The sequence below is a fragment of the Trichechus manatus genome, unplaced genomic scaffold (assembly GCF_000243295.1).
Source record: "Trichechus manatus latirostris isolate Lorelei unplaced genomic scaffold, TriManLat1.0 scaffold00020, whole genome shotgun sequence".
In the NCBI taxonomy this organism is placed as follows: domain Eukaryota; kingdom Metazoa; phylum Chordata; class Mammalia; order Sirenia; family Trichechidae; genus Trichechus; species Trichechus manatus.
The window spans coordinates 17,812,212-17,839,766 of record NW_004443956.1 but is presented as its reverse complement, the minus strand read 5'-3'; the positions used below and the strand labels follow the sequence as shown (position 1 = coordinate 17,839,766).

Here is a 27,555-nt window from a genome sequence, read left to right as displayed (position 1 = left end):
GTGGGGTTGTTAACCAATGTCATAAAACAACATGTGTACTACTGTTTCATAAGAAACTATTTGTTCTGTAAGCCTTCACCTGAAGTACAATAAAAAACAAAACAAAACAAAGATGTCACCTTGAGGACTAAGCTGCACCTAACCCAAACCATATTTTTAATTGCCTCATATGCATACGAAAGCTCAATAATGAATAAGGAAAACTGAAAATGAACCGATGCCTTTGAAATTATGGTGCTGGCGAAGAATGCTGAATATACCATGGACTGCCAGAAGAGCGAATAAATCTGTCTCGGAAGAAGTACAGCCAGAATACTCCTTAGAAGTGAGGATAGTGAGACTTTGTCTCACTTACTTTGGACATGTTATCAGGAGGAACCAATCCCTGGAGAAGGACATCATGCTTGGTAAAGCAGAAGGTCAGCAAAAAAGAAGAAGACCCTAAACAAGATGGATTGACACAGTGGCTGCAAAAATAGGCTGAAACACAGCAAGATTATGAGGATGGTGCAGTGTTTCATTCTGTTGTGCACTGGGTTGCTATGAGTTGCAACTGATTCAACGGCACCTAATAACAACAACAACAAGGCCACTGCAATGCAGAATCCTAGCTTGAGAAACAATAGCACTGAGAAAAAAAATGACTGGCTAGATAATGCCCAATATATCCCTTCCTTAGCTACACGAGCATGGTGCATTATTTTTGTTGCCACGTGGTGTCATGCTGAAAGGCTGAGAAAAGCTTAAGATGTTTACCAGCCTAATGCTTGGGTGGATGAACATACCTGGCCCAACTTCTGGATTCTTACAAAGGTGATTATCCTGGACTTGAACAATGACATTCCCCAATAAATATTTCTTCCACCTTGTGTAAGCTTGGAAAAATCACACAACCTCATCACGGCTCATGTGCAAAGTATCGCTAATAATACTTGTCTCTAAATATCTTTACGAGGATTAAATGAGGTATCAGATAACTAAGTGCTTAGAGCAGCGCCTGGCCCCTAACAGCAATCAAGACATGTTGTTGTTATTATGATGATGGTCTTGTTACCATGGAGATGGATTATGAAAGTCCAAGAAGAGAGCTTCTCTCTCAAATTTTTAGTCACTTAACAATGCATGCACCCACCTCTGGCACTAAAAGGAAACCAGCAGTAGAAAATGTCCAACACAGTGGATGTATTTGGAATGGTAAATCACTCAGGCTGGTTCCTTTTAAAAACTTCGGCCTCTTCTTTCTTTTCCCACTCTCCTCTTTCCCAGGCAAAGCAAGGCACCCGCATCTTGGAGTAGGGGTAGAGAAACCTATGCATTTGCAATCTGAGAATGTTCCCAGAAGTCACCTCCTCCAACGGTAAGTCTGCCCACTAAAATGTGCCTCATGCCCTTCAGGAAGCTGAAGGTTCTTGAAAGCCCAGTGGGCGAGTGTGAGCGTCTGCACTTTTGAGGCCACCAGGTGTATACTCAATACTTGAGGCTCACACTGATAGCCTGATGCTCTCCGAAGCCCCAAAGAATGGAGTTTAAATTCTAGTTAAAGTCAAAGAAATATAAACAAACAACCTAGCAGTAGCAGCTGCAACAGCAACCACAAAATGTCCTGGCTTCTTGGCAACTCACAACTTACCTTCATACAGCCAGTCGCTCAGGCCATTGTAAATGACTCCTTCCTTCCCGGTAGAAACCACACGTATCACCTGCTTCCCGACTTGTGCACAGTAGTAGATGTTATTTTCAAAGATGAATATCTAATTTGGAAAGAAAAAAAACCACAGAGTATTAACCAAAGAAATGGTTATGAAATAGGGTGGTCTTAAAAAAATAAAGAAAGAAAGAAGAAATCCTGATGGCGCAGTGGTTAAAAGCTCGGTTGCTAATCAAAAAGTCAGTGGTTTGAACCTGTCGGCCACTCCGCAGGAGAAAGATGTGGCAGTCTGCTTCCATAAAGATTTACAACCTTAGAAACTCTATGGGGCGGTTCTAGTCTGTCCCAAAGGGTCACTATGAGTTGACAACAATGGGTTTTTGTTTTTTTTTTCTTTTAACTGAAATCAGCAATGTGTTTTTCAGTTTCTTGTATTTATTTGCTAGGACAAAGGTAGTCTTAGGATAATTTGGGGTTCACTCACAACCAATATAATTTATATTTAAGTACTAATCAGAGATAAATTTCATAGGGTTCACTCAATTTTCTCACTACCATGACTGGACAATTTATGGTTTGAGTACTTCTGGTTATTTATTTATTTATTTTATTGCACTTTAGGTGAAAGTTTACAGGGTAAATTAATACACAAATTATTTTGTGACATTGGTTGGTTATTTTTTTAACTGGCATTTTAAAATTTATTACATTATTAGCAGTTAGCATAGTGCTTGTGTGTCAACTGTATTTAAGTTTCATAAAAGGCAAATTTCAGTAACTGAGATAAGGTACTTAGCATAATGCCTGTAAGCATTATGCTAAGCTTAGCATACAGAAACAGGTGGGGGTTGGGGACTCTGGTTCGGCAGTTAAGGAGGCTCCTACCCATCAATTGATCCTCAGCCCTGTACTGAGCTAGACCAGACATAGAATTCCAAGATGAAATTTTTGACCTCCAGGAAGTTATAACATGCTCGATAATATATTAACATATGCACAAAGTGACTTTTGGCCAAGATCAACCAGGGCTGAAGAATACAGTTCAGACTTTGAAGTGAAGAGCATGATGGCGAAGGCTTACATGTTCATCATTCTTGCGTTTCCATCTGTTCCAGTCATTCCTTGTCAAGGCTCTCTGATGATGCCACCATCCTTCATGAAGCCTTCTTTGGTGCTAGCGTCCGTCCTTCTACACCACACTACCTCAACACATTGCCTCTGGCTCTTCACTTTTACCTTACAGACGCCATGGTTATTTCATAAAGGTCTAATATCAGCCCAACTCTTCTGATAAGCACTACCCTTTCTTTTTGAAATTTTTTGAACAGTTTATTGGGTGTTAGGTGAATGTTTACACAGCAAATCTTTTCCATTCAATAATTCATACATAAATTGTTCCGTGACATTAGGTGCAATCCCCACAATATGGCAGCACTCTCCCCATTTCCATCCTGGGTTCCCTGTTTCTATTTGTTTGGTTTCCCTTCACCTCCCTGCCTTCTCATCTTTGTTTTTTGGCAAATGTTGCCCTTTTGGTCTCATATAGTTGATTGTTCTAAGGAACACATTCCTTACAGGTGTTATTGTTTATTTTATAGGCCAGTCTATTATTTGGCTGAAAGGTGGCCTCCAGGAGTGGCTTCAGTTCCAACTTAGAATGGTGTCTTAGGGCAATAGTCTCAAGGGTGCCTCCAGTCTCTATCAGACCAGTAAGTCTGGTCTTTTTTATAAACTTGAATTTTGTTCTACATTTTTCAGCCATTCTAACCAGGACCTTCTATTGTGTTCCTGATCAGAGTGGTCAGTACTGGTAGCTGGGCACCATTTAGTTTTTCTGGTATCAGGTTAGAAGAGGCTTTGGTTCATGTGGGTCATTAGTCGTTCGGGCTAAGTGCTTCCTTGAGTCTTTGGTTTTCTTCACTCTCCTTTGCTCTAGACAGGAAGAAACCAATTGTTGTATCTTAGATGGTCACTTGCAAGCTTTAAAGACTTACCAAACCTGGATGTAGAATAGTATCTTTATGAACTTTGTTATGCCAGTTGACCTAGAGGTCCCCCGAGACTATGGTCCTTAGCCTTCAAGCCCTGTAGCTCAGTTCTGCGGGGTGTTTGGTTATGTCTAAGAAGTTTCCATAACTGTGCCCCCATGTGCTCTAGTACATATATGAAGTTACATGCAGCACTTACAAATATATTTGTAGAAATATCAACAACCATACCTATATATGAATGAGGGTGTACTCTCGTACATCCTCCCACATCTATTTAGAATACATTTCTATCTATGTATCCACTCACAAATAATTGTTTGTTATTACTGTTGTTGCAGGATTGTATACATTATGGTTTGTACCGCAGTGGCCCTTTATTCTTGCATACCTCTCAGCGTCTTCCTTTGCCTTGGTCATGTTGTACTGATTTCCCCAATATTGTGTATTGCCTTTCCCTTCCAGAATTAACAAGTGTTTACTGTCTAGTTAGTGATTCTCCCTCCCTCACACTCTCATCCCTGGTTATCATCAAAAAATGTTTCTTCCTGTGTGTAAACCTATTCTTGAGTTTTTATAATAATGGTCTCATACAATATTTGTCCTTTTGTGATTGACTTATTTCAGTCAGCATAATGTCCTCCAGATTCATCCATGTTGTAAGATGTTTCGTACATTCATCATTATTTTTTATCATTGCATAGTACTCCATTGTATGTATATACCACAATTTGTTTACCCATTCATCCATTGATGGACACTTGGGTTGTTTCCATCTTTTTGCTATTGTGAATTATGCTGCAGGAAACATGGTTGTGCATATGTCTATTTGTGTCACAGCTCTTATTTCTCTAGGATATATACATAGGAGTGGGATTGCTGGATCATATTGTATTTTTGTATCTAGCTTTTTAAGGAAGTGCCATGCTGTTTTCCACAGTGGTTGTACCATTTTAGAGTATAAGAGTTCCAGTCTTCCCACAACCTCACCAGCGTTTGTTGTTTTCTGTTTAGTTTTTTTTTTAAATCATTGCCATTGTTGCTGGGGTGAGATGGTATCTCATTGTAGTTTTGATGTGTATCTCTCTAATAGCTAATGATGGAGAGCAACTCTTCCTGTGTTTGTTAGCTGCCTGAATGTCTTCTTTGATGAAGTGTCTGTTCATATCCATTGCCCATTTTTTAATTGGATTGTTTGGTTTTCTGTTGTTAAGGTGTTGAAGTTTTCTATAAATTTTAGAGATTAGATTCTTGTCAGATATGTCATTGTCAAATTTTTTTCCCCAGTCTGTAGGTTCTCTTTCTACTCTTTTAGTGAAGTCTTTTAATCAGCATAAATATTTAATTTTTAGGAGGTCTCAGTTATCTAGTTTATCTTCTGCTGTTTGTGCATTTTTAATTATGCTTGATAGTCTATTTATGTCATAAATAGGTCCCCTAACTTTGTCCTTATGTTTTTTTCCATGAACTTTAGAGTTTTAGGTTTAACATTTAGGTCTTTGGTCCATTTTGAGTTAGTTTTTATGTATGGTGTGAGGTATGGATCCTGTTTCAACTTTCTGCAACTGGACATCCGGCTTTGCCAGCATCATTTGTTAAAGAGACTATCTCTTCCCCATTTAATGGACTTTCACCCTTGGTCAAAGATCAGCTGTCCACAGTTGGATGGATTTATTTCTGGATATTCCATTCCATTCCATTTGTCTGTGTGTCTGTTGTTGTACCAGTACGAGGCTGTTTTGACTACTGTGACTGTATAGTAGGCTCTGAGACAGAAGTGTGAGTCCTCCTACTTGCTTCTTCTTCAATAATGATTTACTTATCCAGGGCCGCTTTCCTTTTCATATAAAGTTGGAGATTATTTTTTTCCATTTCTTTAAAGAATGTTGTTGGAATTTGGATCGGGATTGTATTATATCTATAGATCGCTTTGGGTAGTATTGACATTTTCACAATGTTAAGTCTTCCTATCCCTGAGCATGGTATGTTTTTCCATTTATGTAGGTCTCTTTTGGTTTCTTGCAGTAGTGTCTTGTAGTTTTCTTTGTATAAGTCTTTTATATCCCCATTATTGTTGTTAGGTGTCCTCGAGTCAGTTCCAACTCATAGAGACCCTACAGGATAGAGTATAACTGTCCCATAGGGTTTCAAAGGAGCAGCTGGAGGATTTGAACTGCCAACCTTTTGGTTAGCAGCCAAGCTCTTAACCACTACACCACCAGGGCTCCAAAACCAAACCTGCTGCCATCGATTCTATTCTCATTGTGACCCTATAGGACAGGGTGGAACTGTCCCATAGAGTTTCCAAGCAGTGGCTGGTGGATTTGAACTGCCTAACTTTTGGTTAGCAGCCAAGCTCTTAACCACTGTGCCACCAGGGCTTCATTTTATATCCCTAGTTAGATTTACTCCTAAGTATTTTTTCTTTTGGGGGCTACTGTAAATGGTATTGTTATCCTGATTTCTTTTTCAGAGTTCTCTTAGTCAGTGTAGAGGAATCCAGCTGATTTTTGTATGTTGATCTTGTGCTCTGCCACTTTGGTGAACCCTTCTATTAGTTCTAGAAACTTTCTTGTGGAGTTTCTAGGATTTTCTGTGTATAGGATCATGTCATCTGTGAATAGGGATACTTTTACTTCTTCCAAACCAGTCTGGATACCCTTTATTTCCCTTTCTTGCTTACTGCTCTAGCTAGGACTTCCAGTGCAATTTTGAATAAGAGTGGTGATAAAGGACATCCTTGTCTGGTTCCCAATCTCAAGGGGAATGCTTTCAGTCTTGCTCTGCTGAGAATGATGTTGGCTGTTGGTTTTGTATATATGCCCTTAATTATGTTGAGGAATTTCCTTTCTATTCCTATTTTGCTGAGTTTTTATCAGGAAAGTGTGCTGGATTTTATCAAATGCCTTTCTGTATTGACTGAGATTATCATGTGATTCTCTTCCTTTGCTTTATTTATGTGGTGAATTATGTTGATTGATTTTCTAATGTTGAACCACCCTTGCATCCCTGGTATGAATCTCACTTGATCATGATGTATTATTTTTTTGATATGCAGTTGAATTCTATTGGCTAGAATTTTTTTTGAGAATTTTTGTGTCTATATTCATGAGGGATATTAGTCTGTAATTTTCTTTTTTAGTGGTATCTTTGCCTAGCTTTGGCATCAGGGTTATGCTGGCTTCATGGAATGAATTAGGAAGTAGTCCTTCCTTTTATATGTTCTGGAATAGTTTCAGTAAAATTGGTGTCACCTCTTCTCTGAATGTTTGACAGAATTCTCCAGTGAAGCTGTCTGGGCTGGGACTTTTTTTTTGTTGGGAGTTTTTTATGACCTCTTCAATTTTTTCTTTTGTTATAGGTCTGTTAAAATTTTCTATCTCAGTTCGTGTTAGTTTAGGTAGGCAGTGTGTCTAGAAATTTGTCATCTAGGTTTTCAAATTTGTTAGAGTACAATTTTTCAAAATATTCTGTTATGATCCTTTTTATCTCAGTTGGTTCTGTTGTAATGTCACCCATTCATTTCTTATTTTCATTATTTGCATCTTCTCATTTTTTTCCTTTGTCAGTTTGGCCAGTGGTTTGTCAGTTTTATTGCTCCTCTCAAAGAACTAACTTACAGTCTTGTTGATTCTGTCTATTGTCTTTTGGTTTTCTATTTCATTTATTTCTGCTCTAATTTTTATTATTTCCTTTCTTCTGGTGACTGTGGTCTTCCTTTTGCTGCTCTTTTTCTATTTGTTCTAGTTGTAGAGTTAAGCTATTGATTTTGGTCCTTTCTCATTTTTTGATGTGTGCATTTATTGCTATAAATTCTCCTGTGAGCACTGCTTTTGCTGTCACCCAAAGGTTTTGGTATATTGTGTTTTCATTCTCATTTGATTGTAGGAAATTTTTTTATTTCATTTTTAATTTATTCTATTACCCAGTGGATTTTAAGCAAGGTGTTATTCAGTTTCCATGTATTTTATTTTTTTCCCTTGTGTTTTCTGTTATTGATTTCTAGTTTTATAGCATTGTGATCAGAGAAGACGCTTTGTGTTACTTCGAAGTTTTTGAATTTATTGAGGCTAGCTTTGTGACCTAAAATATGGTCTATTCTGGAGAACCATCCATGTGTGTTAGAGAAAAATGTGTACTGTACTGCCGTTGGGTGGAGTGTTCTCTATAGGCCAAGTTGGTTGATTGTGTTATTTAGATCTTCTGTATCTTTTGTGATTTTCTTTCCAGTTGTTCTGTCCATCGAAAGTGGTGTGTTAAAGACTCCTACGATTATTGTGGAACTGCCTATTTCTCTTTTCAATACCATTAGGGTTTGTTTTATGTATTTTAGACCTCTGTCATTGGGTGCATAAATATTTATTATGGCTATATCCTTTTGGTGGATTTACCCATTAATCATCATATAATGACCTTCCTTGTCTCTTATGATGGATTCTCACTTGAACTCTACTTATCAGAGATTAATATTGCCACTCTTGCTCTTTTTTTGTTTCTGTTTGCTTGAGATATTTTTTCCATGTTTTGATTTTTAACTTATTTATGTCTTTGTGTCTAAGGTATGTCTCTTGTAAGCAACATATTGATGGGTCACGCTTTTTATCCATTCTGCTAACCTCTGTCTCTTGACTGGTGGCTTTAAACCATTTGCATTCAGCATGATTATTGACAGGTATGAACTTACTGCTGTCACTTTGTTACTCTTTTTTGTTTGTTTTATGGCATTGATGGTTTCTTTGTCCCAAGTTCTTTTTGTTTATGGATTTTCTTTTCATTTCCTTTGTTGTTGTTGATTTCGTGTTTACTGAGTCTTTATGATTTTCTTCTTTTTTATTTTGGTGAGTAGGTTTATTAATTTTCTTTGTGGTTACTCTGAAATTTACCTTTATCTTCCTAAATTTAAAATAGCCTGTTATTTCTTGATATCACTTTGACTTCCTCTCCATATGAAGTTCTATAACTACACTATTTATTCCCCCTTTTTGTTTTGAAGTATTGTTGTTTACAAATTGATATCTCTGGTTCCCCATGTTTTAGTTTTGTAGCTTTATTCTACTTTAGAGATTTCTTTATCTGGGTTGGTATCTGGGTGATGCTGTTGTGTGTCTTAATCTCAGGTTGTTGTCTGATGCCATTGGTTCTCTGTCCAAAGGGCTCTCTTTAATAGTTATTGTAAGGTTGGTCTGGTTTTTATAAATTCCCTTAATTTCTGGGAATGTCCTAGTTTCTCCACTGTATTTGAGAAATAATTTTGCTAGATATATGAGTCTTGGTTGGCAATTCTTTTCTTTCAGGTTTTTATATATGTAATCCCACTGCCTTATTGCCTGCATGGTTTCTGCCAAGTAAGCAGAGGTTAGCCTTATTGGTGCCCCTTTGTAGGTGATATTTCATTCTTTCCAAGCTGCTGTCAGAATTCTTTGACTCTGGTTTTGGACAGTTTGATTATGATATGTCTTGGTGATTTTCTTTTGGGGTCTATCCTATATGGGGTTTGTCATGGTTCTTGAATGGAAACCTTCTCATCTTTCAAGATATTAGGGAAGTTTTATGCGACCAAATCTTCAAAACTTCTTTCTGTGCGTTTTTTGTCTCCTCCTGTTCTGGAATTCCAATTATGCATAAATTATTCCTCTTGATAGTGTTCCACAAAACTCTTAGGCTATCTTCATTTTTCTTCATTCCTTTTTCTGATTGTTCCTCAAACAAATTAGTATCAAGGGATTTGTCCTCTATTTCACTGATTCTTTCTTCCTTTGATTCAATTCTACTTCTATGTTCCATTGAGTTATCTATTACTGATATTCTACTGTTAATCTTCTAGATTTCTAGTTGCTGTTTTTGTATGGTTTCTAATTGTCTAATTATTTTGTCATTTTGTTCTCGTATTGCTTTCCTGAATTCTTCTAGAGTTTTGTTTATGTTTTCCTTGGTTTTGTCTGTGTTTCCTTGATCTCTTTGAGGATCCTATATATAAGACTTTTGAATTCCCAATCAGGTAGTTCCATTACCATTTACTCCTCAGTAAGGTTTTCTGCCCCTTTATTTTGGTCAATTGCTGAGCTATCTGGTCCTGCTTCTTTATATGATTTAATGTTGTCTGCTGTCTGTGAGGCATTCAGGTATTATTATATTTATTGATTGACTGCATGTTTGTTTGCTTTGTCCTGGTTTTTGTTTTGTTTTGTTTTGATATATCAAGGTGGGTGGGGTGGGTGTGCTCTGCTGGTTGCTAGTCTGGCTGCACGAAAGTGCTCACCACCTATCTCTGGGTGGGTGGAGCAGAGGTTGGCAGTGTAATCACAGGTCTCTGTTCACTGGTCATGTGAGGTAGCTGAGGGTGGGTTTGGTAGCCATTGGCTGCCACCTGTTGTCAATCCAGTGGCATGAGAGTGGACAATGGCACTGGCTGAGTGATGAGGTGGTGGGTGTGGTGAGTGTGGTAGGTGAAGGGGAGCATGGCAGAGCACTCTCCTCCACTTGCCAGGTTGGCAAGTGGGGGTGAGGTGGCAGGTGAGTGGGGGCACAGGAGCATGCACTCTGCTGCTCTCCGGGTCAACAGGCTGGGGTGGATAGTGGGTGAGTGGGGGTGTGGGAGCGCACTCTCCACCACTCACCAGGTCAGTGGGCTGGGGTGGGTGGCAGGTGAGCAGGGACATGGGAATGCATTCTCTGCTGCTCACCGAGTCAGCAGGTGGGGTGGGCAAGCCAGAGCATGGGAGTGTGCTTACTGCCACTCGTTGGGTGGGCAGGTGGTGTGGCAGATGGGGATGGGGGGGCCTGTGTTACGGTCACCACTTAGGTGGGGTGACAGGGGTATTGGGGTTCCTGCTGCTAATGATCAGGAGTGTGGGGGAGGGAGAGTGTGCTCCTCTGGTTACCAACTGTGGGTACTTGGGTACTTCCCGTTAGTTGCAGCCAGCGATTGGGAGCTGGCCCCAACCAAGTGTGAGGAGGGGGTGGGCTACCCTGAGTCCAGTTGCATGGGAGACCTCCCACTGACACTCTATGCATCTATTACTTCATGTGTGTCACCCACTCTAATGGTCCAGGACCACCGCTGGTGAGTAGACCTGTTTCTAGATCCTGGCTCTCTCCCTACTCTATGGATGCCAGGGTCCCTGGAGTTCTTGCCCTCCTTCTGTACTTTCCCTCCTTAGATTCAGAGTATGTTCCATTCACCTTGCTTCACTCCAGGTATGGCTACACACGTTCTCTGTCTCTTACTGGGAATTCCATGAAGTTGCCTTCCAGTGCTTGTCTTTTGGTTATTTTAACATCAATTTGCATTTACTATTTCAGCAATCCTACTTTTCCTGTCAATTAAGTGTGGTGGGCTAGGAAAGTAGAAATCTGGGTTTTAGTCATTGAATATTCATTAAGAGTTATTTAATAAGCACCCGTTTTGTGCCAGTCAGTAGGGAACACAGTGATAAATAAAGTGGGGCATACATATGTGCCTTTATTCTATTTATGTCTGGTAAAGAAGAAAAGCTTCAGGAAAGGAGATGTAGAGCTCTGGAAATACTCAATAGAGTTACCTATCTTAGGCCAAAGGACAGAGATGGTCTCCCTGAAAAAGCAATTTTTAAGCTGAAACCTCAGTTATGAGTAGGATGCAGAAACGGGGTTGAAAAGTCAGATTCTATAGGTGAAACAGCTTGAATAAGAACCAGGAGGCAAGGGGGGTAGGGGGCAATGGAATAATTGGGAAAAATCTCCCTAAGAACTGTACTGAAAGATGCAAAAGGGAGAGGGGTGAAAGATAACACTAGAGAAGTGGGCAGGTCCCAATTCCTGGAGGGTCTCTGAAGTCATGTCATGGCATGCTAAACCCAGAGATGCCTCAGAAGAAAGGCCTGGTGGTCTACTTCCAAAAAATCAGTCATTGAAAACACTATGGAGCACAGTTCTACTCTGACATACACGGGACTACCATCAGTTGGAGTCAATTCAATGGCGAGTGGTGGTAGTGGTAGAATGACAATAGGAAGCCTTGACAAGTGTTTATGCTGGGGAACAAAGTGGTCAGGTGCGTGTCTTTAGAAACTGAGTCCAGCAGCAGGGTGATGATTAGAAGGGAGCAAGACTGTAATTAGCAAGACCCATTAGGAACCTGTTGCAGTGATCTGAGGGAGTGGTGACAATGGCATGGACTACAGTATTGATGATGAAGATGGAAGGAAGTAGACCAACTGAGGAGGTAACTAGAAGGAGAATCCACTGAACATGATGAGTGCACTAAGGTCTGGGGTGAACCTGTGAGAGCAGTCAAAGATGTTTTCTCAAGTCTTCCTCTTGGGCAACTGGGTGATGGTGACCCATTTGCAGAGTTCAAGTACCAGGGAAGATATTATAATTCTGACTGTGGGCAAGTCACAAACTCTCTGGGGAGAGAAAGAAGGATGGTCTAGTGGTTCTCAAATTCTGACGCACATTAGAATGACCTGGGAGGTTTCAAAAATCTTAATGGCCAGTCCAACAGTTCATACAAATTAAATCAGAATCTCTAGGGGTGGGATTCAGGCATCAGTATTTTTAAAAAACACTCCGGGTGATCCCAAAGTGCAACCAAGTTTAAGAACAGTGGCTCAGGTAATATCAAATGTCTCTTGAAGCTCTTAAACTATAATTTAGCCTACAAGATATTTGCATTCTCTGAAGTGTTAATCAATTCTGCCCTGAGTTTTCTCTATCTAAATTCTCTGCCTTTTATCCCTATATGTACTTCAGAACACGATGCTGGTCATATTCTGCGAATATCCAATGTTTAGGGAAATTGAGCCATGCATGTTTGTTTTTTAAGAAATTCCAGAAAAAATATTGTCAATGTTATTTAAGAGACTATTGGAGGAAGGCAGTGGGGTAAATATTAAAAATTTTTATTGAAAATATACAAAAGTTGGTTTCCCCAGGTCCTTCTAGTGGAAAGATGCACCTAAAAGCGCTATCAAGTATTAGTTTTCTGCTCAGGTCTCTGGCTCTTAAAGTATGCACTTCAACCAGAAACGAGTTGGAAAGCTTCCAGAAACAAGTATACATCCTAATTTAATTTCAGCTGGTGTTCTTATGAGTTTGCCTAAGGATAACAGGTATTACTAAATTTTAACTCTTTTTTACTTTCTAAGCCTACAATGGATGTTTGAATCAAATCAGACAGTTAGCAACTAATATTTTGAGTAAGTAAAATTCTCTATGATAGACATTAAATCCTTTTTCACCTTGGCTTCATTTTTAATGTAAGGAAAACAAAGAGAAGAGTAAATTTTGCTTTGGAGATGTTTTACATTTATCTTTTGAGATTCAGTTTAAGATACTTGAGTATTGTCTTACTCACTAGTGCTGCTCTAACAGAAATATCACAAGAGGATGGCTTTAACAAAGAGAAATTTATTCTCTCACAGTCCAGTAGGCTACAAGTCCAATTGTGATAGGTTGAACATGAGATGCCCCTCAGACATTCCAGCAGATGCTCAATAGGCAACTGGAGACTTGTGACTGGAAATAGACAGGAGATACTGATATTGGATTCATCATCTACAGACCCACCCAGACGTGCTTTGGAAGACAGCCTGGCAATCTGCTTCTAAAAGGTCACAGCCTTGAAAATCCTATGGAGCAGTTCTACTCTGCACCTGGGGTTGTCATGAGTCAGAATTGACTCGACAGCAACTAATAACAGCAAAAACAACAAGGACCTAAGATCATTAATATAAATACATATTTCCATTTCAAAAAAATATATTCAGAACTACTGTTGTAGTTGTAGGTAAAGGGGTTGAATTAAATCTATATCCACTCCCAGAAGTGATTTTCCTTGATATTGTGTGTGTTATTATTACTTGTTTCCATGTCAGTATTATAGAGAAAAACCATCCCAGCAATTTAGCATATGAGTTAGTTAGATTTTGAGCAATTGAGGCTTTATTTGACTTTTCTGGTAATTTGAAAGAGCTAATATAACTTCAGGTAATGCACTGAGGAGAAATCAATGTCCGTCTGTCTGTCTCTATGTATGCATGCATATATGTATATGTGTGTGTACATATAAATGATAATATTTCTAAAAATGATTTAAAGTAGATTACAATAAAAGCACATATCCACATGTTCACAGGTTAGTTACAATAAAGCTAAAAGTGATATACATAGGTAAGAGGGAGCTAATTATATCAGGAACTAGGGATGAGATAATTACTGTAATTGGGCACAATTCAGCTCTTAGTTTTGGAAAATCATGGCCAAGAGGGAAATGTTGAATAGCTTAGTGTTTGACAAAAAGAGAGCAATACGGCTAAGGCTGGAATGATAAAATAGAAAGAACAATGAACTTGAAGTAGAAACCTGAACTCTACTCTGAAACTACTAGCTTTCCAGTGTTGGATAAGTTACTTTATCTTGTTGAATCTCACTCAGTTCCTTCACTATAAAATAAGAGGTTGGACTACACGATCTCTAAGAGATTTCTTTCATATTTAATACTGCTTGAACCCAAAATTCTCATGAATGTTTACATCAGGAAAAGTCTTAGCAAATTAATTTGTTATGTTATTACCACACTTCTATTCAAAAGGATAACTGTTTATCATGAAGGAGAAATTCAACAATTATAGTGAGCCCAACTTGTTATTATTAAGGGGGGAGAAACAGATTCTCTATCAATTAAAACCTCAATTATTGTATCACCCTAGGTTTCTTTAATTGACATATTGTACTAACTTTTCTAATCTCCAGAACACACCCAGGTACTTTGTGACAATTTACTGATTTTCTTTCCCCTTGCATTCTCCTATTCTCTTGAGTTATCTACTTTGCTGACCCAGCACAATTTTACTGACATTTCCACAGTACATAAGGATCCTGCTATATTCGATAAGAAATTTAATTTACAGGGTAAAACACAGAACAATTTGCATGGTCATGGGAGTGGCTATCATTTACCATTGGTTTGGCAATGATCATAAGGAAGTTATATTTTCCTAAACTAAACCAGATAATCTTGGTGGTGGGCCATTCTAATCCCACAGGAAACACTGCATACAGTTAACACACATCATTAGAAAACTACACAAAATAAAATATGTCACTGGAACACAGAAATTCTGTCACTTAATCCTGCAGCCTGGCCAATGTATCTTCTAATCATACTCTGGTGAAGAAGCAAAATGTTAACCAGGGAAGTCATATGCCCTTGGGAGGTTGCAGACAGAAGGGATGCACAGAGGGCTTCTAATGAATATCCTGCAGAGTACTGATAGAACTCATGTTTCTATATGGCTTTACTTTCTGTTGGACTATAAACACCACCTTGGCTCCCTTGAATGGTTTCACCATTGTGCCATATAACAGTAAGTTAGAACTACCAAAAGCAGTTCAAGATTGAAAAAGAAAGAAAAAAAAAAAAACCCCTTTGTATTTAGAAATTAATGACTGGTCCCCTTCTGCTTTAGAATTTGACCTTCACCTAACTTTCTATTTCTACTGCCTTGGAAACCTGATAAGGGTAGAATATCAACTCCAATGGTAGGCAACATTATTTATGACAGACTGCATCTGGACTAGGAGAACTCTAAATACCTGGTAGGAAGTCATAGCTTGTAACTTCCCTGAGTGCAGTGACTCTTGTAACTGGGCACCTTCCTTGTGGGGCCCTGGAAGCTATGCCTATGGCTCCTGTGGACATATGGCAGGGAAGATCCCACACACACCCAATGTGGGTCTTGTCTCCATGCATCTGAGCTGTCATCTGGCAGTAGGAAGGGGGAGAAGATAGCTCAGGTATGGCTGGGTGGACCACGCCTGGACCACTGAAAGGAGTCCCGTAGAAGAGGTACACCAGATGCTGCCCTTCTAGCTAACTCTTCCAGTCCTCTATCCTCCTGAGTCAAGCTGATGCCAAGTGTGGCCTCTTGTGGACTTGAAAATGGGGTAACTTCATGCTTGCTTGAATCATACGAGACCCCAAGTGGGGGCTACAGATAACCATTGAGTCCCTGAGGGCTGTCAGCCTTTCAGCACAGCACACTTTCGATCACTGGGTGATGGCGGGGATTCCGAGTCTTCACTGGGGTGACATCACTATAGAGCAATTACAAGAAGGGTCTATACATCACAAAAGGGAGCAGAGAAAAGGAGATCTGGGCTTGTTGGAAGAGCTGGGATCAGATAATCAATTTGGCTGACTATGAGCTGAGAAAACAGCAGAGCAAAACCACCAGGCTCTGACTAAATGTATATACTATCATCTTAGAACATATGGAAAAAAGTAGAAATGTCATAACCTTCCAAACACACATACATATAAAAAACGAGACTTAAGACGAATTTTGTTGTGTATTATTCCCTTGCAGATGTGTGTGTGTGGTGGGGGAGGAGGGGGTTTGTAAGATAGAAAATTTAGTTTCTAATAAAAGTAATGTCATATAATATATATATCTTTGTACACTTTTAAAATTACATCAGGAATGCTTTTCCATGTCATTAAGCATTATCTGAGAATATGGTTTTCATTGGATATATTTTATGTATTTATTTCCCTATTGGTTGATACATATTCTTACTGATTTTTATTATAATAAATATATTATTAAGTAAATCTTTGTACAAAAATATTTGCCTAGATCTCTGGATATATCCCTAGGGTAAATTCCTTGGAGTAGAAATCATGAATTATATTCACTGTCAAAAAAAAAAAATGAGTGAAGGACATGAACAGGTAAATTAAAGAACCACACGAAGTATGAAAAAATTACAGGAACGAGTGTTTGCACTCACTAAATAGCAAAAAGAAATCTTATTACTCTGAGAATATTTTCTTTATCAAATTATCAAAGACTGAAAAAAAGGATTCCCAATGTTGCTAAGAATGCAATATTCTCTCCTGATGGGAGCATAAACATATATAACATTTATGAAAAGCAATTAGCAAATCATACCAAAAGAGGCTCTTCTTGTATAGATTATGTGAAGAAAGACTGTTAGGAATAAAGGTAAAATTGGCTTTTTCAAGCCATATATACATATATATATATATATATACATATAAACTGATGATAGTGGAAGGGTCAGTTACCTTTGAACGAAAAGGGTCATAATATGTATATATACGTGTGATTATATGTGTTTTCCCATATCACTGCATATCATTCTCAGATTACTCACTACTCAATTTTAGGACTGAGTATTAAGTTTGTAGATTATATAAGTTCTCTATCCTCTTTTTCTCCCCTATTGCCTGTATTTTGGCCATTCCACTGCTCAATGGGCAAAGAGTGACCTTCAATAGTAATTGTAACTAGATCTGGAGAATGGATTGATGGGGGAGGTGGTAACATCACTGATCATTACGAGGTTTTAAGGTTCTGGGTGATCTTGCTCATCCAATTCAGCAGCCACGATGACATCATCATCAACATGTAACACCCATTTGAGCTTCTCCCATATGCTGGGTGTGGTGCTAAGCACTTGATATACAAGAGCTCCACTATCTTTGCAATGACTTAACTAGGAGTTTACTCTGCATGAACATTTCATCCTTTCCAGTTAATTCACCAGCCTGAAATTCAGAAAACTTGGTTCTTACATTGGTTCTTGGCCAGGTAGCTGTGAGACATGGCAAAAGTCACTTCATTGTTTTACCTTTTGATTCTTCCATCTAAAAAATAGAGGTAATTACACCTGCTGTGTCTACCTCATGGTGCTATTGCAAGGATAAAAGCAGATAAATTATGGGAGAAAACCCTGAAGATTATAAAGCACTATTTTTTTACTGCACTTTAGATGAAGGTTTACAGAACAAATAGTTTCTCATTAAAGAGTCAGTACACATACTGTTTTATGGCATTGGTTAACAATCCCATGATATGTCAACACTCTCCCTTCTCAACCTTGGGTTCCCTATTACCAGCTTTCCTGTCCCCTCTTGCCTTCTAGTCCTTGTCCCTGAGCTGTTGTGCCCCATTAGTCTCGTTTTGATTTATGGGGCTGTCTAATCTTCGGTTGAAGGGTGAACCTCGGGAGTGACTTCATTACTGAGCTAAAAGGGTGTCCGGGGGCCATACTCTTGGGGCTTCTCCAGTCTCTGTCAGGCCAGTAAGTCTGGTCATTTTTTGTGAGTTAGAATTTTGTGCTACATTTTTTTCCAGCTCTGTCCAGGACCCTCTGTTGTGATCCCGGTCAGAGGAGTCAGTGGTAGTAGCCAGGCACCATCTAATTGTACAGGACTCAGTCTGGTGGAGGCTGTTGTAGTTGTGGTCCATCAGTCCTTTGGACTAATCTTTCCCTTGTATCTTGCTTTCTTCATTCTCCCTTGCTTCCAAAGGCGGGGAGACCAGTAGAGTATCTTAGAAAGCCGCTCATAGGCTTTTAAGACCCCAGATGCTACTCACCAAAGTAGAATGTAGAACATTTTCTTTATAAACTATGTTATGCCAATTGAGCTAGATGTTCCCCAAGACCATGGTCCTCATAGCCCTCAGCCCAGCAATTCGGTCCCTCAGGAAGTTTGGATGTGTCTTTGGAGCTTCCATGACCTTGCCTTGTACAAGCTGTGCTGGCTTCCCCAGTATTGTGTTCTGTCTTACCCTTCACCAAAGTATAAAGCATTATTTAAGGGTAATATATAATTATCCTAATAAGTATCACCAACCTATCAAATCCTTGACTACAGAGGACAAAATGATCATAGTGGGGTGCATGCAGTTCCCTCACTTTAACACTTTCCCTCTCTGCCCTTTCCTTTAAAAAACCAGTGTAACATATTACATCAAACTTCCACTCCAGCAAATTAATACAGAATTTAGTATCATAGGGAAGAGTTTAGTGCCAAAAAGAGAACACCTTGTAGATAATTTAAAATCACTCTTCCCCTAGAAGAAAGTACTAGCCTTATTCAGCCTTTCAAAACGTCAACCAAAATCAAGATGAAATGTCTGAACGCCACAATAAACACCCTCCCATCAGTGTAGCGTTTAAATGTCAGAGAAGAAGCTTCCTTTTCAAGGGAAATCTCTTAGGATAGGCTCTTTCTTACCTGCTAAACCCACATTTTAACCTGGAAAATTCTGATGTGTTATTTTTTTGAAGCTGAGAATGATGTTTCAAAATAAAATTATGTCCCTGAGCATTTGATGGCATATTTTGGTGGCCACTGTGACTCTACTGAGTTGAACACAGGACCTAAAGGATTTCATGGCTGCTTAAAAAGCTGAAAGATTCCTAAAGGGCCCAGGAAAGCAGAGCGGTAGCAGCAGCAACAGAAGCAACCAGCATCACGCCCTATCTGAAAATAAGCTCATGAACTCCTTCTCCTCCTGTGGGCTTCTGGGACCGTAGGGGGTTGACCACATGAAGACTTAGCCAGGCCTCCTGAAGTTCTCCAGGCTCGTCAGTGCTCTGAGGAAAAGAACAAAGTGCTAGAAGAGCATTTAATGGGGCCCCCCAATCTAGTTTGTGGGGTCAGGTACGTTTTCCTGAGAATGACATCCAAGTTGAGATGTGAAGTGAGAGCAGAGGTGAACAGGTGGAGAGGCAAAGAGAGCATCCCAGCAGAGAGAACTGGATGCCCTGAAGTCCTGAGGTAAGATAGGAGGCATTCATCTCCGGACTGAAAGATGCCAGTGTGGCTGGGCCATGGTAGTTGGTAGTGGGAGATGAGGCAGGCAGAGGATAGTGATGCAGGTCCTATAGTGCAAAATGATTAATAGGACTAGAAGACCCTGTTGTGGGGCCCTGGTGGCACAGTGGTTAAGAGTTTGGCTGCTAACCAAAAGGTCAGCAGTTCAAATCCACCAGCCACTCCTTAGAAACCCTATGGGGCAGTTCTACTCAGTCCTAGAGGGTTGCTATGAGTTGGAATCGACACCACCACAACAGGTTTTAGAGGACCCTGTCATGGATTGAATTGTGTCCCCCTAAATTTACGTTGAAGTCCTAACCCCTGGTACCTGTGAATGTGACTTTGTTTGGAAAGAGGGTCTTTGAAGGTGTTATCACTGAATATGAGGTCATACTGAACTGGGGTGAGTCCTAATCCAATGTGACTGATGTCCTATAAAAGAGAAGAGACACAGCGAGTGAGACAGAGAAAAGATGGCCATGTACAAATGGAGTTTTGCTGCAGCTGGAAGCCAAGAAAGCCCTGGGACTATGAGAAGCTGAGAGAGAAAAGATGGGAATCTTTCCCAGAGCCCTCTGAGAATGCATGGCTCTGCCAATCCCCTGAATTCAGCCTTCTGGCCTCCAGATCTGTGAGACAATAAACGTTTGTTGTTCTAAGCCCCTCAGTGTGTGACACTTTTTTACCGCAGCCCTAGAAAACTAGGATAGTGGTGTCCTGGATGGGACCCTTCAGCTATTCCCCATTTTTCTTAGGCTAAAGAGCAAAATGATTTAAAAAAAATGGGGACCCACTGAGGATTTGGATTGTCATAGTCATCGCTGGTTGTTAAATGAGGGTGTGAGAAGCCTGCTGTGTGTTTTCCATAACCACCCTCTGTGCTGTGTAGAGGACAAGATGAAGGGGGAGAGTGGAGGCGGGACACCGTGGGTGGCCCAGCAATACAGCATGGTGGCTTGGACCAGGGTGCTGGCAGTGGGAGTGGAGCTAAGTGAGTGGGTCTGAGACTCAGTTGGAAGGTACTGTCCACAGGGCTTGACGCTGCACTAGTACAGGGGTAACAGAGTGCAGGGGTCAAGAGTGATGCTGGCTTCTGATTCATGCAAGTGGAGGGAGGTGGTGCTCATAAGCAGTCCCCAGAGGTGGGTCAGGGTGGGGGAAAGCATTAAATCATCTTAGGCACAGCAAATGTGAAAATCCAGGTGGACATGGCAGATGGGCTTTGGCCTTTGGAGGGGTTTCTGCTTGAGCTGCAAGGTTGGGTGAGACTAGCAGGAATTAGTTGTGTTATGTACAACAGGTAGTCCACCCTGAAGGGACTTGTGCCATTTGTGAAATCAGCCGTGGAAGCCATCCCTGCCTACTTTTTCCTTCTTTTGTCTTTTGCCAGCACCACAGCTCATGCCTGAGACTCTGTGTCGGTCCTGGTAGCTCCTCATCTCCATCGGGGCCTGAAGTTCCTGGTCTGACTCCAAGCTCCTCAGTGGTTCTGTCTGGCATTCCCTCAGGATCTCATCTCATTTGCCATCAGGAAAGTGATTTCATCACACAATTCACTACATTAGGGTTAGCCACTTAAATCTGCTATTCTCCTTGAAAGGATGCACTGTGGGGTAGCACTTTAAAGCAACACAGAGGATCTCAAACAGTGGACTTTTTAAGCAGTGTGGCAAACTGCTCAAAAGAATCTGGGGCAGACACCTTCCCAGGGCTCTCCAACCATTCTATGAAGGAAACTGCCTACTTTGCCTGAGTTGAAGGCAGAGATCAGATTTTGCTTGTAATCGAGGGCAGCTACACTTGTTTTAAGGCAATACACTTCTTGTTTTAAGGCAATACACTTATTCTACCAACAAAAAGACAGCTATATTAATTATTTACTGGAACTTCAACACTACGATGTAAGCTGTTATGTCTCCTGTGAGCATCAGCCCTCATTGGCAAAGCACTGGAGACACAGAACAATCATATGGGGTGGGGCGTGAAGTGGAGGATGGACCCCTGAACACCATGGACTCGGGCTTGGTCTGGACACCAGTACGCAGGGAGGAGCTGGTAAAAGACAGACACTGAGAGTGAGGGGGCAGAGGTGAAGCAGACAGAAAAGAAGAACAAAAACAAAACAAAATCAAGAGAAGTGGGTACAAAGGCCAAAGCAACTGCTGTCACTACCAGTAAACATTTCCAAAGCACTCACCACGTGGGCCAGGCTTGTTCTAAACATTTGTGTATACTAATCCACATAATTGTCCCACAACCCTATGAAATAGGTGCTATAATGATCCCTTTTAGTTAATGAGGCACAGATAGGTCAAGTGACCTTCCCAAGGTCACACAGCTAGAAAGTGGAAGAGCTGGGATGTGAACCCAGGCCCTAGTCTCCAAATCCATCCTGTGACTGCTATGCCACATGCCTCTGGAACATCTGACAGAGCTGAGGGACAGGCACAGGAAGCAAACAATATGTGCACTTAGCAAGAATCACAGAATCTAACAGCAAGGGATCAAGGGTCCCTTGTTTGTTTTTCTGGTTTATCATTCCTTTGTTTCTTTCTTAAAAAATTATTGTGGTAAAATATATATAACAAAATGTTTGCCATTTTAATGATTTTTAAGTGGAAAATTAAGTGACATTAATCACATTCACCATGTTATGCTACCATCACCACTCTCCATTTCCAAAGGTTTTACATCACTCCAAACTTCGCAATAACTCCCATTCCCTCCTCTCCCAGCCCCTGGTGACTTCTAATAAACTTCTGTCTCCATGCATTTGCCTGTGTCAGATATTTAAGTAAGTGGAATCATATAATATTTGCCCTTTTGTGACTAGCTCATTCATTCAGCATTTTTTCAAGGCTCATCCATGTCATAGCATGTATCCGAACTTCATTTCTCTTATGGTTGAATACTATTCTATGGTATGGATATACACATTCTATTTATTAATTTCTCTGTTGATGGACACTTGGGTTGTTTCCACCTTTTGCATATTGTGAGTAGTGCTGCAATGAACATTGGTGTACAAGTCTCTGAGTTCCTGCTTTCAAGTCATTTGGGTATATATCTAGGAGCGGAATTGCTGGGTCATATGGTAATTCTATGTTTAACTTTTTGAGGAACTGCCAAACTCTTTCCCACAGTGGCTGCACCATTTTACATTCCCACCAGCAATGCAGAGGGTTCCAATTTCTCCATATCCTGGCCAATACTTGTCATTTTTCATTTTTCTGATAAAAGCATCCTAGTGGGTGTGTGGTGGTATCCCATTGTGGCTTTGATTTGCATTTCTCTAATGACTAATGATGCTGAACATCTTTTCATGTGCTTGTTGGTCATTTACAGTTCTTCCTCGGAGAAATGTCTGTTCATGTCATTTGTCCATTTTTTAATTGGGTTATTTGGTTTTTTGTTGTTGAATTTTAGGAATTCTTTGTATTTTCTGGGTATTAAATCCTTATCAGATACATGGTTTCCAAATATTTTCCCATTCTGTAGGTAGTCTGTTCACTTTCTTGATAAAATCATTTGATGCGCAGAAGTTTTTTATTTTGATAACGTTCTATTTATCTACTTTGTCTTTTGTTGCTCATACTTTTGATGTCATATTTAAGAATCCACTTTCAAAAACAAGGTCTTCAAGTTTTATCCTTATGTTTTCTTCTAAGAGTTTTCTGGTTTTAGTTCTTACATTTAGATCTGTAATCCCTTTTGAGTTAATTTTCACATATGGTTTGAAGTATGAATCCAACTTCATTCTTTTACATGTGAAAATCCAGTTGTCCCAGCACCATTTACTGAAGAGATTATTCTTTCCCCACTGAATGGACTTAGCACTCCTGTCAAAATCAGTTGGCCATAGATGTATGGACTTATTTCTAGACTCTCAATTTTATTCCATTAGTCTATGTGTCTGTCCTTATACTAGCACCACACTGTTTTGATTACTATAGCTTTATAGAACATCTTGTAATTGGGGACTGTGAGTTTTTCTACTTTGTTTTTCTTTACCAAGACCGTTTTGGCTATTGAGGGTCCCTTGCAATTCCATAAGAATTTGAGGATTGGCTCTTCCGTTTATGCAAAAAAAAAAAAAAAAAAAAGGCAGTTGGGATTTTGATAGAGAAATCATTCTCTGTAGATCATTTTGAACAGTATTGACATCTTAACAATATTCGAAACCCATTACCATTGAGTCGATTCTGACTCATAGCTTCTAATCCACGAGCATGGGATATTTGTGTGTGTGTGGTTTTTTTTTTAATATTGTGTACTTTCTTTTATTAAACACTTATTGCTAAGCACTTTACATAGATGATTTCATCTAATCCTTGCAACAACCTTATGAAATTGGCACTGCCAACATCCCCATTTAACAGATGTGGAAGCTGAGGCACAGGTAAAGCTAGGATTTGAATCTAGGCAATCATATGTTGTTGTTGGGTGCTGCTGAGTCAATTTTGACACATAGGGTAGAACTGCCCTATAGGGTTTTCGAGGCTGTAATCTTTTTTTTTTTTATTTGTGCTTTAAGTGAAAGTTTACAATCAAGTTAGTCTCTCATACAAAAATTTATACACACATTGTTATATGACCCTAGTTGCTCTCCCTATACTGTGACGGCACACTCTTCCTTTCCACCCCAGATTTCCCATGTCCATTCAACCAGCTCCTGACCCTCTCTGCCTTCTCATCTCACCTCCGGACAGAAGCTGCCCGTTTAGTCTCATGTATCTACTTGAGCTAAGAAGCACACTCTTCATGAGTATAATTTTATGTACCATAGTCCAGTCTAATCCTTGTCTGAAGAGTTGGCCTTGGGAATGGGTTTAGTTCTGGGTTGACAGAGTCCTGGGGCCATGCTTTCTGGTGTTCCTTCAGTTTCAGTCAGACCATTAAGTCTGATCTTTTTACTAGAATTTGAGTTCTGTACCTCACTTTTCTCCTGCTCTGTCAGGGACTCTCTGTTGTGTTCCTTGTCAGGGCAGTCATTGGTGGTAGCTGGGCACCATCTAGTTCTTCTGGTCTCAGGCTGACAGAGTCTCTGCTTTATAAGGCCCTTTCTGTCTCTTGGGCTAATGTTTTCCTTGTGTCTTTGGTGTTCTTCATTCTCCTAAGCTCCAAGTGGATTGGGACCAATTGATGCATCTTATATGGCTGCTCGCTAACTTTTAAGACCCCAGATGCCACTCATCAAAGTAACTTAATAAACTTTGTTAAGCCAGCTGACCTAGATGTCCCATGAAACCATGGTCCCCAGGCCTCTGGCCCTGCTGCTCTGTCCTTCAGAGTGTTTGGTTGTATTAGCTTTTGGTTTAGTCCAGTTGTGCTGATGTACCCTGTAGTGTGTGTTGGTTCTCCTTCCCTTCACCAAAGATAATTCTTGTCTACTATCTAGTTAGCGAATACCCCTCTCCCTCCCTCCCCACCCTCGTAACCATCAAAGAACGTCTTCTTCTGCGTTTAAATCTTTTCTGAGTTCTTATAACGGTGGTCTTATACAATATTTGTCCTTTTGCGACTGACTAAATTCACTCAGCATGCCTTCCAGATTCATCTATGTTATAAGATGTTTCACAGATTCATCGTTGTTCTTTATCGTTGTGTAGTATTCCATTGTGTGACTATACCATAATTTGTTTATCCATTTGTCCGCTGATGGGCACATAGGTTGTTTCCATCTTTTTGCTATTGTGAACAGTGCTGCAGTGAACATGGGTGTGCATATACCTATTCATGTGATGGCTCTTATTTCTCTAGGATATATTCCAAGGAGTGAGATTGCTGGATCATATAGTACTTCTATTTCTAGCTTTTTAAGGAAGCGCCAAATTGATTGTCAAAGTAGTTGTACCATTTTACATTCCCACCAACAGTGTATAAGTGTTCTAGACTCTCCACAACCTCTCTAACGTTTATTATTTTGTGTTTTTTGGATTAATGCTACCCTTGTTGAAGTGAGATGGTATCTCATTGTAGTTTCGATTTGCATTTCTCTAATGGCTAATGATCATCAGCATTTCCTCATGTGTCTGTTTGCCACCTGAATGTCTTCTTTGGTAAAGTGCCCGTTCATATCCTTTGCCCATTTTTTAATTGGGTTATTTGTCTTTTTGTTGTAGAGGTTTTGCAGTATCTTGTAGATTTTAGAGATCAGACGCTGATCGGATTTGTCATAGCCAAAAATGTTTTCCCAGTCTGTAGGTTGTCTTTTTACTCTTTTGGTGAAGTCTTTTGATGAGCTTAAGTGTTTGATTTTTAGGAGCTCCCGGTTATCTAGTTTCTCTTCTGGTGTTTGTGCCATGTGTTAGGGCTCCTAGCATTATCCCTATTTTTTCTTCAAGGATCTTTATCATTTTTGATTTTACATTTAGGTCTTTGATCCAGTTTGAGTTAGTTTTTGTGCATGGTGTGAGGTATGGGTCTTGTTTCAGTTTTTTGCAATGGATATCCAGTTATGCCAGCACCATTTGTTAAAGAGACTATCTTTTCCACAGCTAATGGACTTCAGGCCTTTGTCAAATATCAGCTGCTCATAGGTGGATGAATTTATGTCTGGATTCTCAATTCTGCTCCATTGGTCTACGTATCTGTTGTTGTACCATTACCAGGCTATTCTGACTACCCTGGCAGTATAGTAGGTTCTAAAATCAGGTAGTGTGAGGCCTCCCACTTTGTTTTTCTTCTTGAGTAATGCTTTACTTATTCAGGGCCACTTCCCTTTCCATATGAAGTTGGTGATTTGTTTCTCAATCTCATTAAAAAATGTCACTGGAATTTGGATTGGGATTGCATTGTATCTATAGATCACTTTGGGTAGAACTGACATTTTCACAAAGTTGAGTCTTCCTATCCATGAGCAAGGTATGTTTTTCTGCTTATGCAGGTCTCTTTTGGCTTCTTGCAGTAGTGTCTTGTAGTTTTTATTGTATAGGTCTTTTACGTCTCTGGTTAGATTTATTCTTAAGTATTTTATCTTCTTGGGGGCTATTGTCAATGGTATTGATTTGGTGATTTCATCTTGGAAGTTTCTTTGTTGGTGTAGAGGGATCCAACTGATTTTTGTATGTTTATCTTGTATCCTGAAACTTTGCTGAAATCTATTAGTTCCAGGAGTTTTCTTGTGGATTCTTTGGGGTTTTCTGTGTATAAGATCATATCATCTGCAAATAGAGATACTTCTACTTCTTCCTTATTAATTTGGATGCCTTTCTTTCTTTTTCTAGCCTAATTGCTCTGCCTAGGACCTCCAGCACAATGTTGAATAAGAATGTTGATAAAGGGCATCCTTGTCTGGTTCCCATTCTCAAGGGGAATGCTTTCAGATTCCTTCCATTTAGGATTATGTCGGCTGTTGGCTTTGTATAAATGCCCTTAATTATGTTGAGGAATTTCCCCTCTATTCATATTTTGCTGAGAGTTTTTATCATGAATGGGTGTTGGACTTTGTCAAATGCCTTTTCTCCATCGATTGATAAGATCATGTGGCTCTTGTCTTTTGTTTTATTTATGTGATGGATTACATTGATTGTTTTTCTAATGCTGAATGGGATGTGTTTGTTTTTTAATGAGTGTTTGGAATCGGTAAATTCTCACTTTTTTATCATTTTTATTTTTCATTTTTTTAATTTTTTTGATTGTACTTTAGATGAAGGTTTACAGAACAAATAGTTTCTCATTAAACAGTTAGTACACATATTGTTTTACAACAATGGTTAACAACCCCACGACATGTCAACAGTCTCCCTTCTTGATCTTGAGCTCCCTATTACCAGCTTTCCTGTCCCCTCCTGCCTTCTAGTCCTTGTACCCGGACTGTTGGGCCTCGTTAGTCTTATTTTGTTTTATGGGGCTGTCTAATCTTTGTCCGAAGGGTGAACCTCAGGAGTGACTTCATTACTGAGCTAAAAGTGTGTCCAGGGGCTATACTCTCGGGGTTTCTCCAGTCTCTATCAGACCGGTAAGTCTGGTCTTTTTTTTGTGAGCTGGAATTTTGTTCTGCATTTTTCTCCAGCTCTGTCCAGGACCCTCTGTTGTGATTCCTGTCAGAGCAGTCAGTGGTGGTAGCCAGGGATCATCTAGTTGTACTGGACTCAGTCTGGTGGAGGCCGTGGTAGTTGTGGTCCGTTAGTCCTTTGGACTAATCTTTCCCTTGTATTTTGTTTTTTCATTCTCCCTTGCTCCCGAAGGGGTGAGACCAAAGGAGTATCTTAGATGGCTGCTCACAGGCTTTTAAGACCCCAGACGCTACTCACCAGGGTAGAATGTAGAACATTTTCTTTATAAACTATGTTATGCCAATT

General features: G+C 39.8%; 1 protein-coding gene across 2 annotated transcripts in view; it reads right to left on the bottom strand.

The window, feature by feature from the left end:
* Nucleotides 1–27,555, bottom strand: part of DPP6 (dipeptidyl peptidase like 6) — a 1,059,737-nt gene that overhangs the window by 226,701 nt on the left and 805,481 nt on the right. For both annotated transcript variants that reach the window (XM_004372755.2, XM_004372756.2), the window contains one exon: nt 1,631–1,751. In XM_004372755.2, the coding sequence (XP_004372812.1) occupies nt 1,631–1,751 (121 nt within the window). The remainder of the gene's footprint in view (nt 1–1,630; nt 1,752–27,555) is intronic.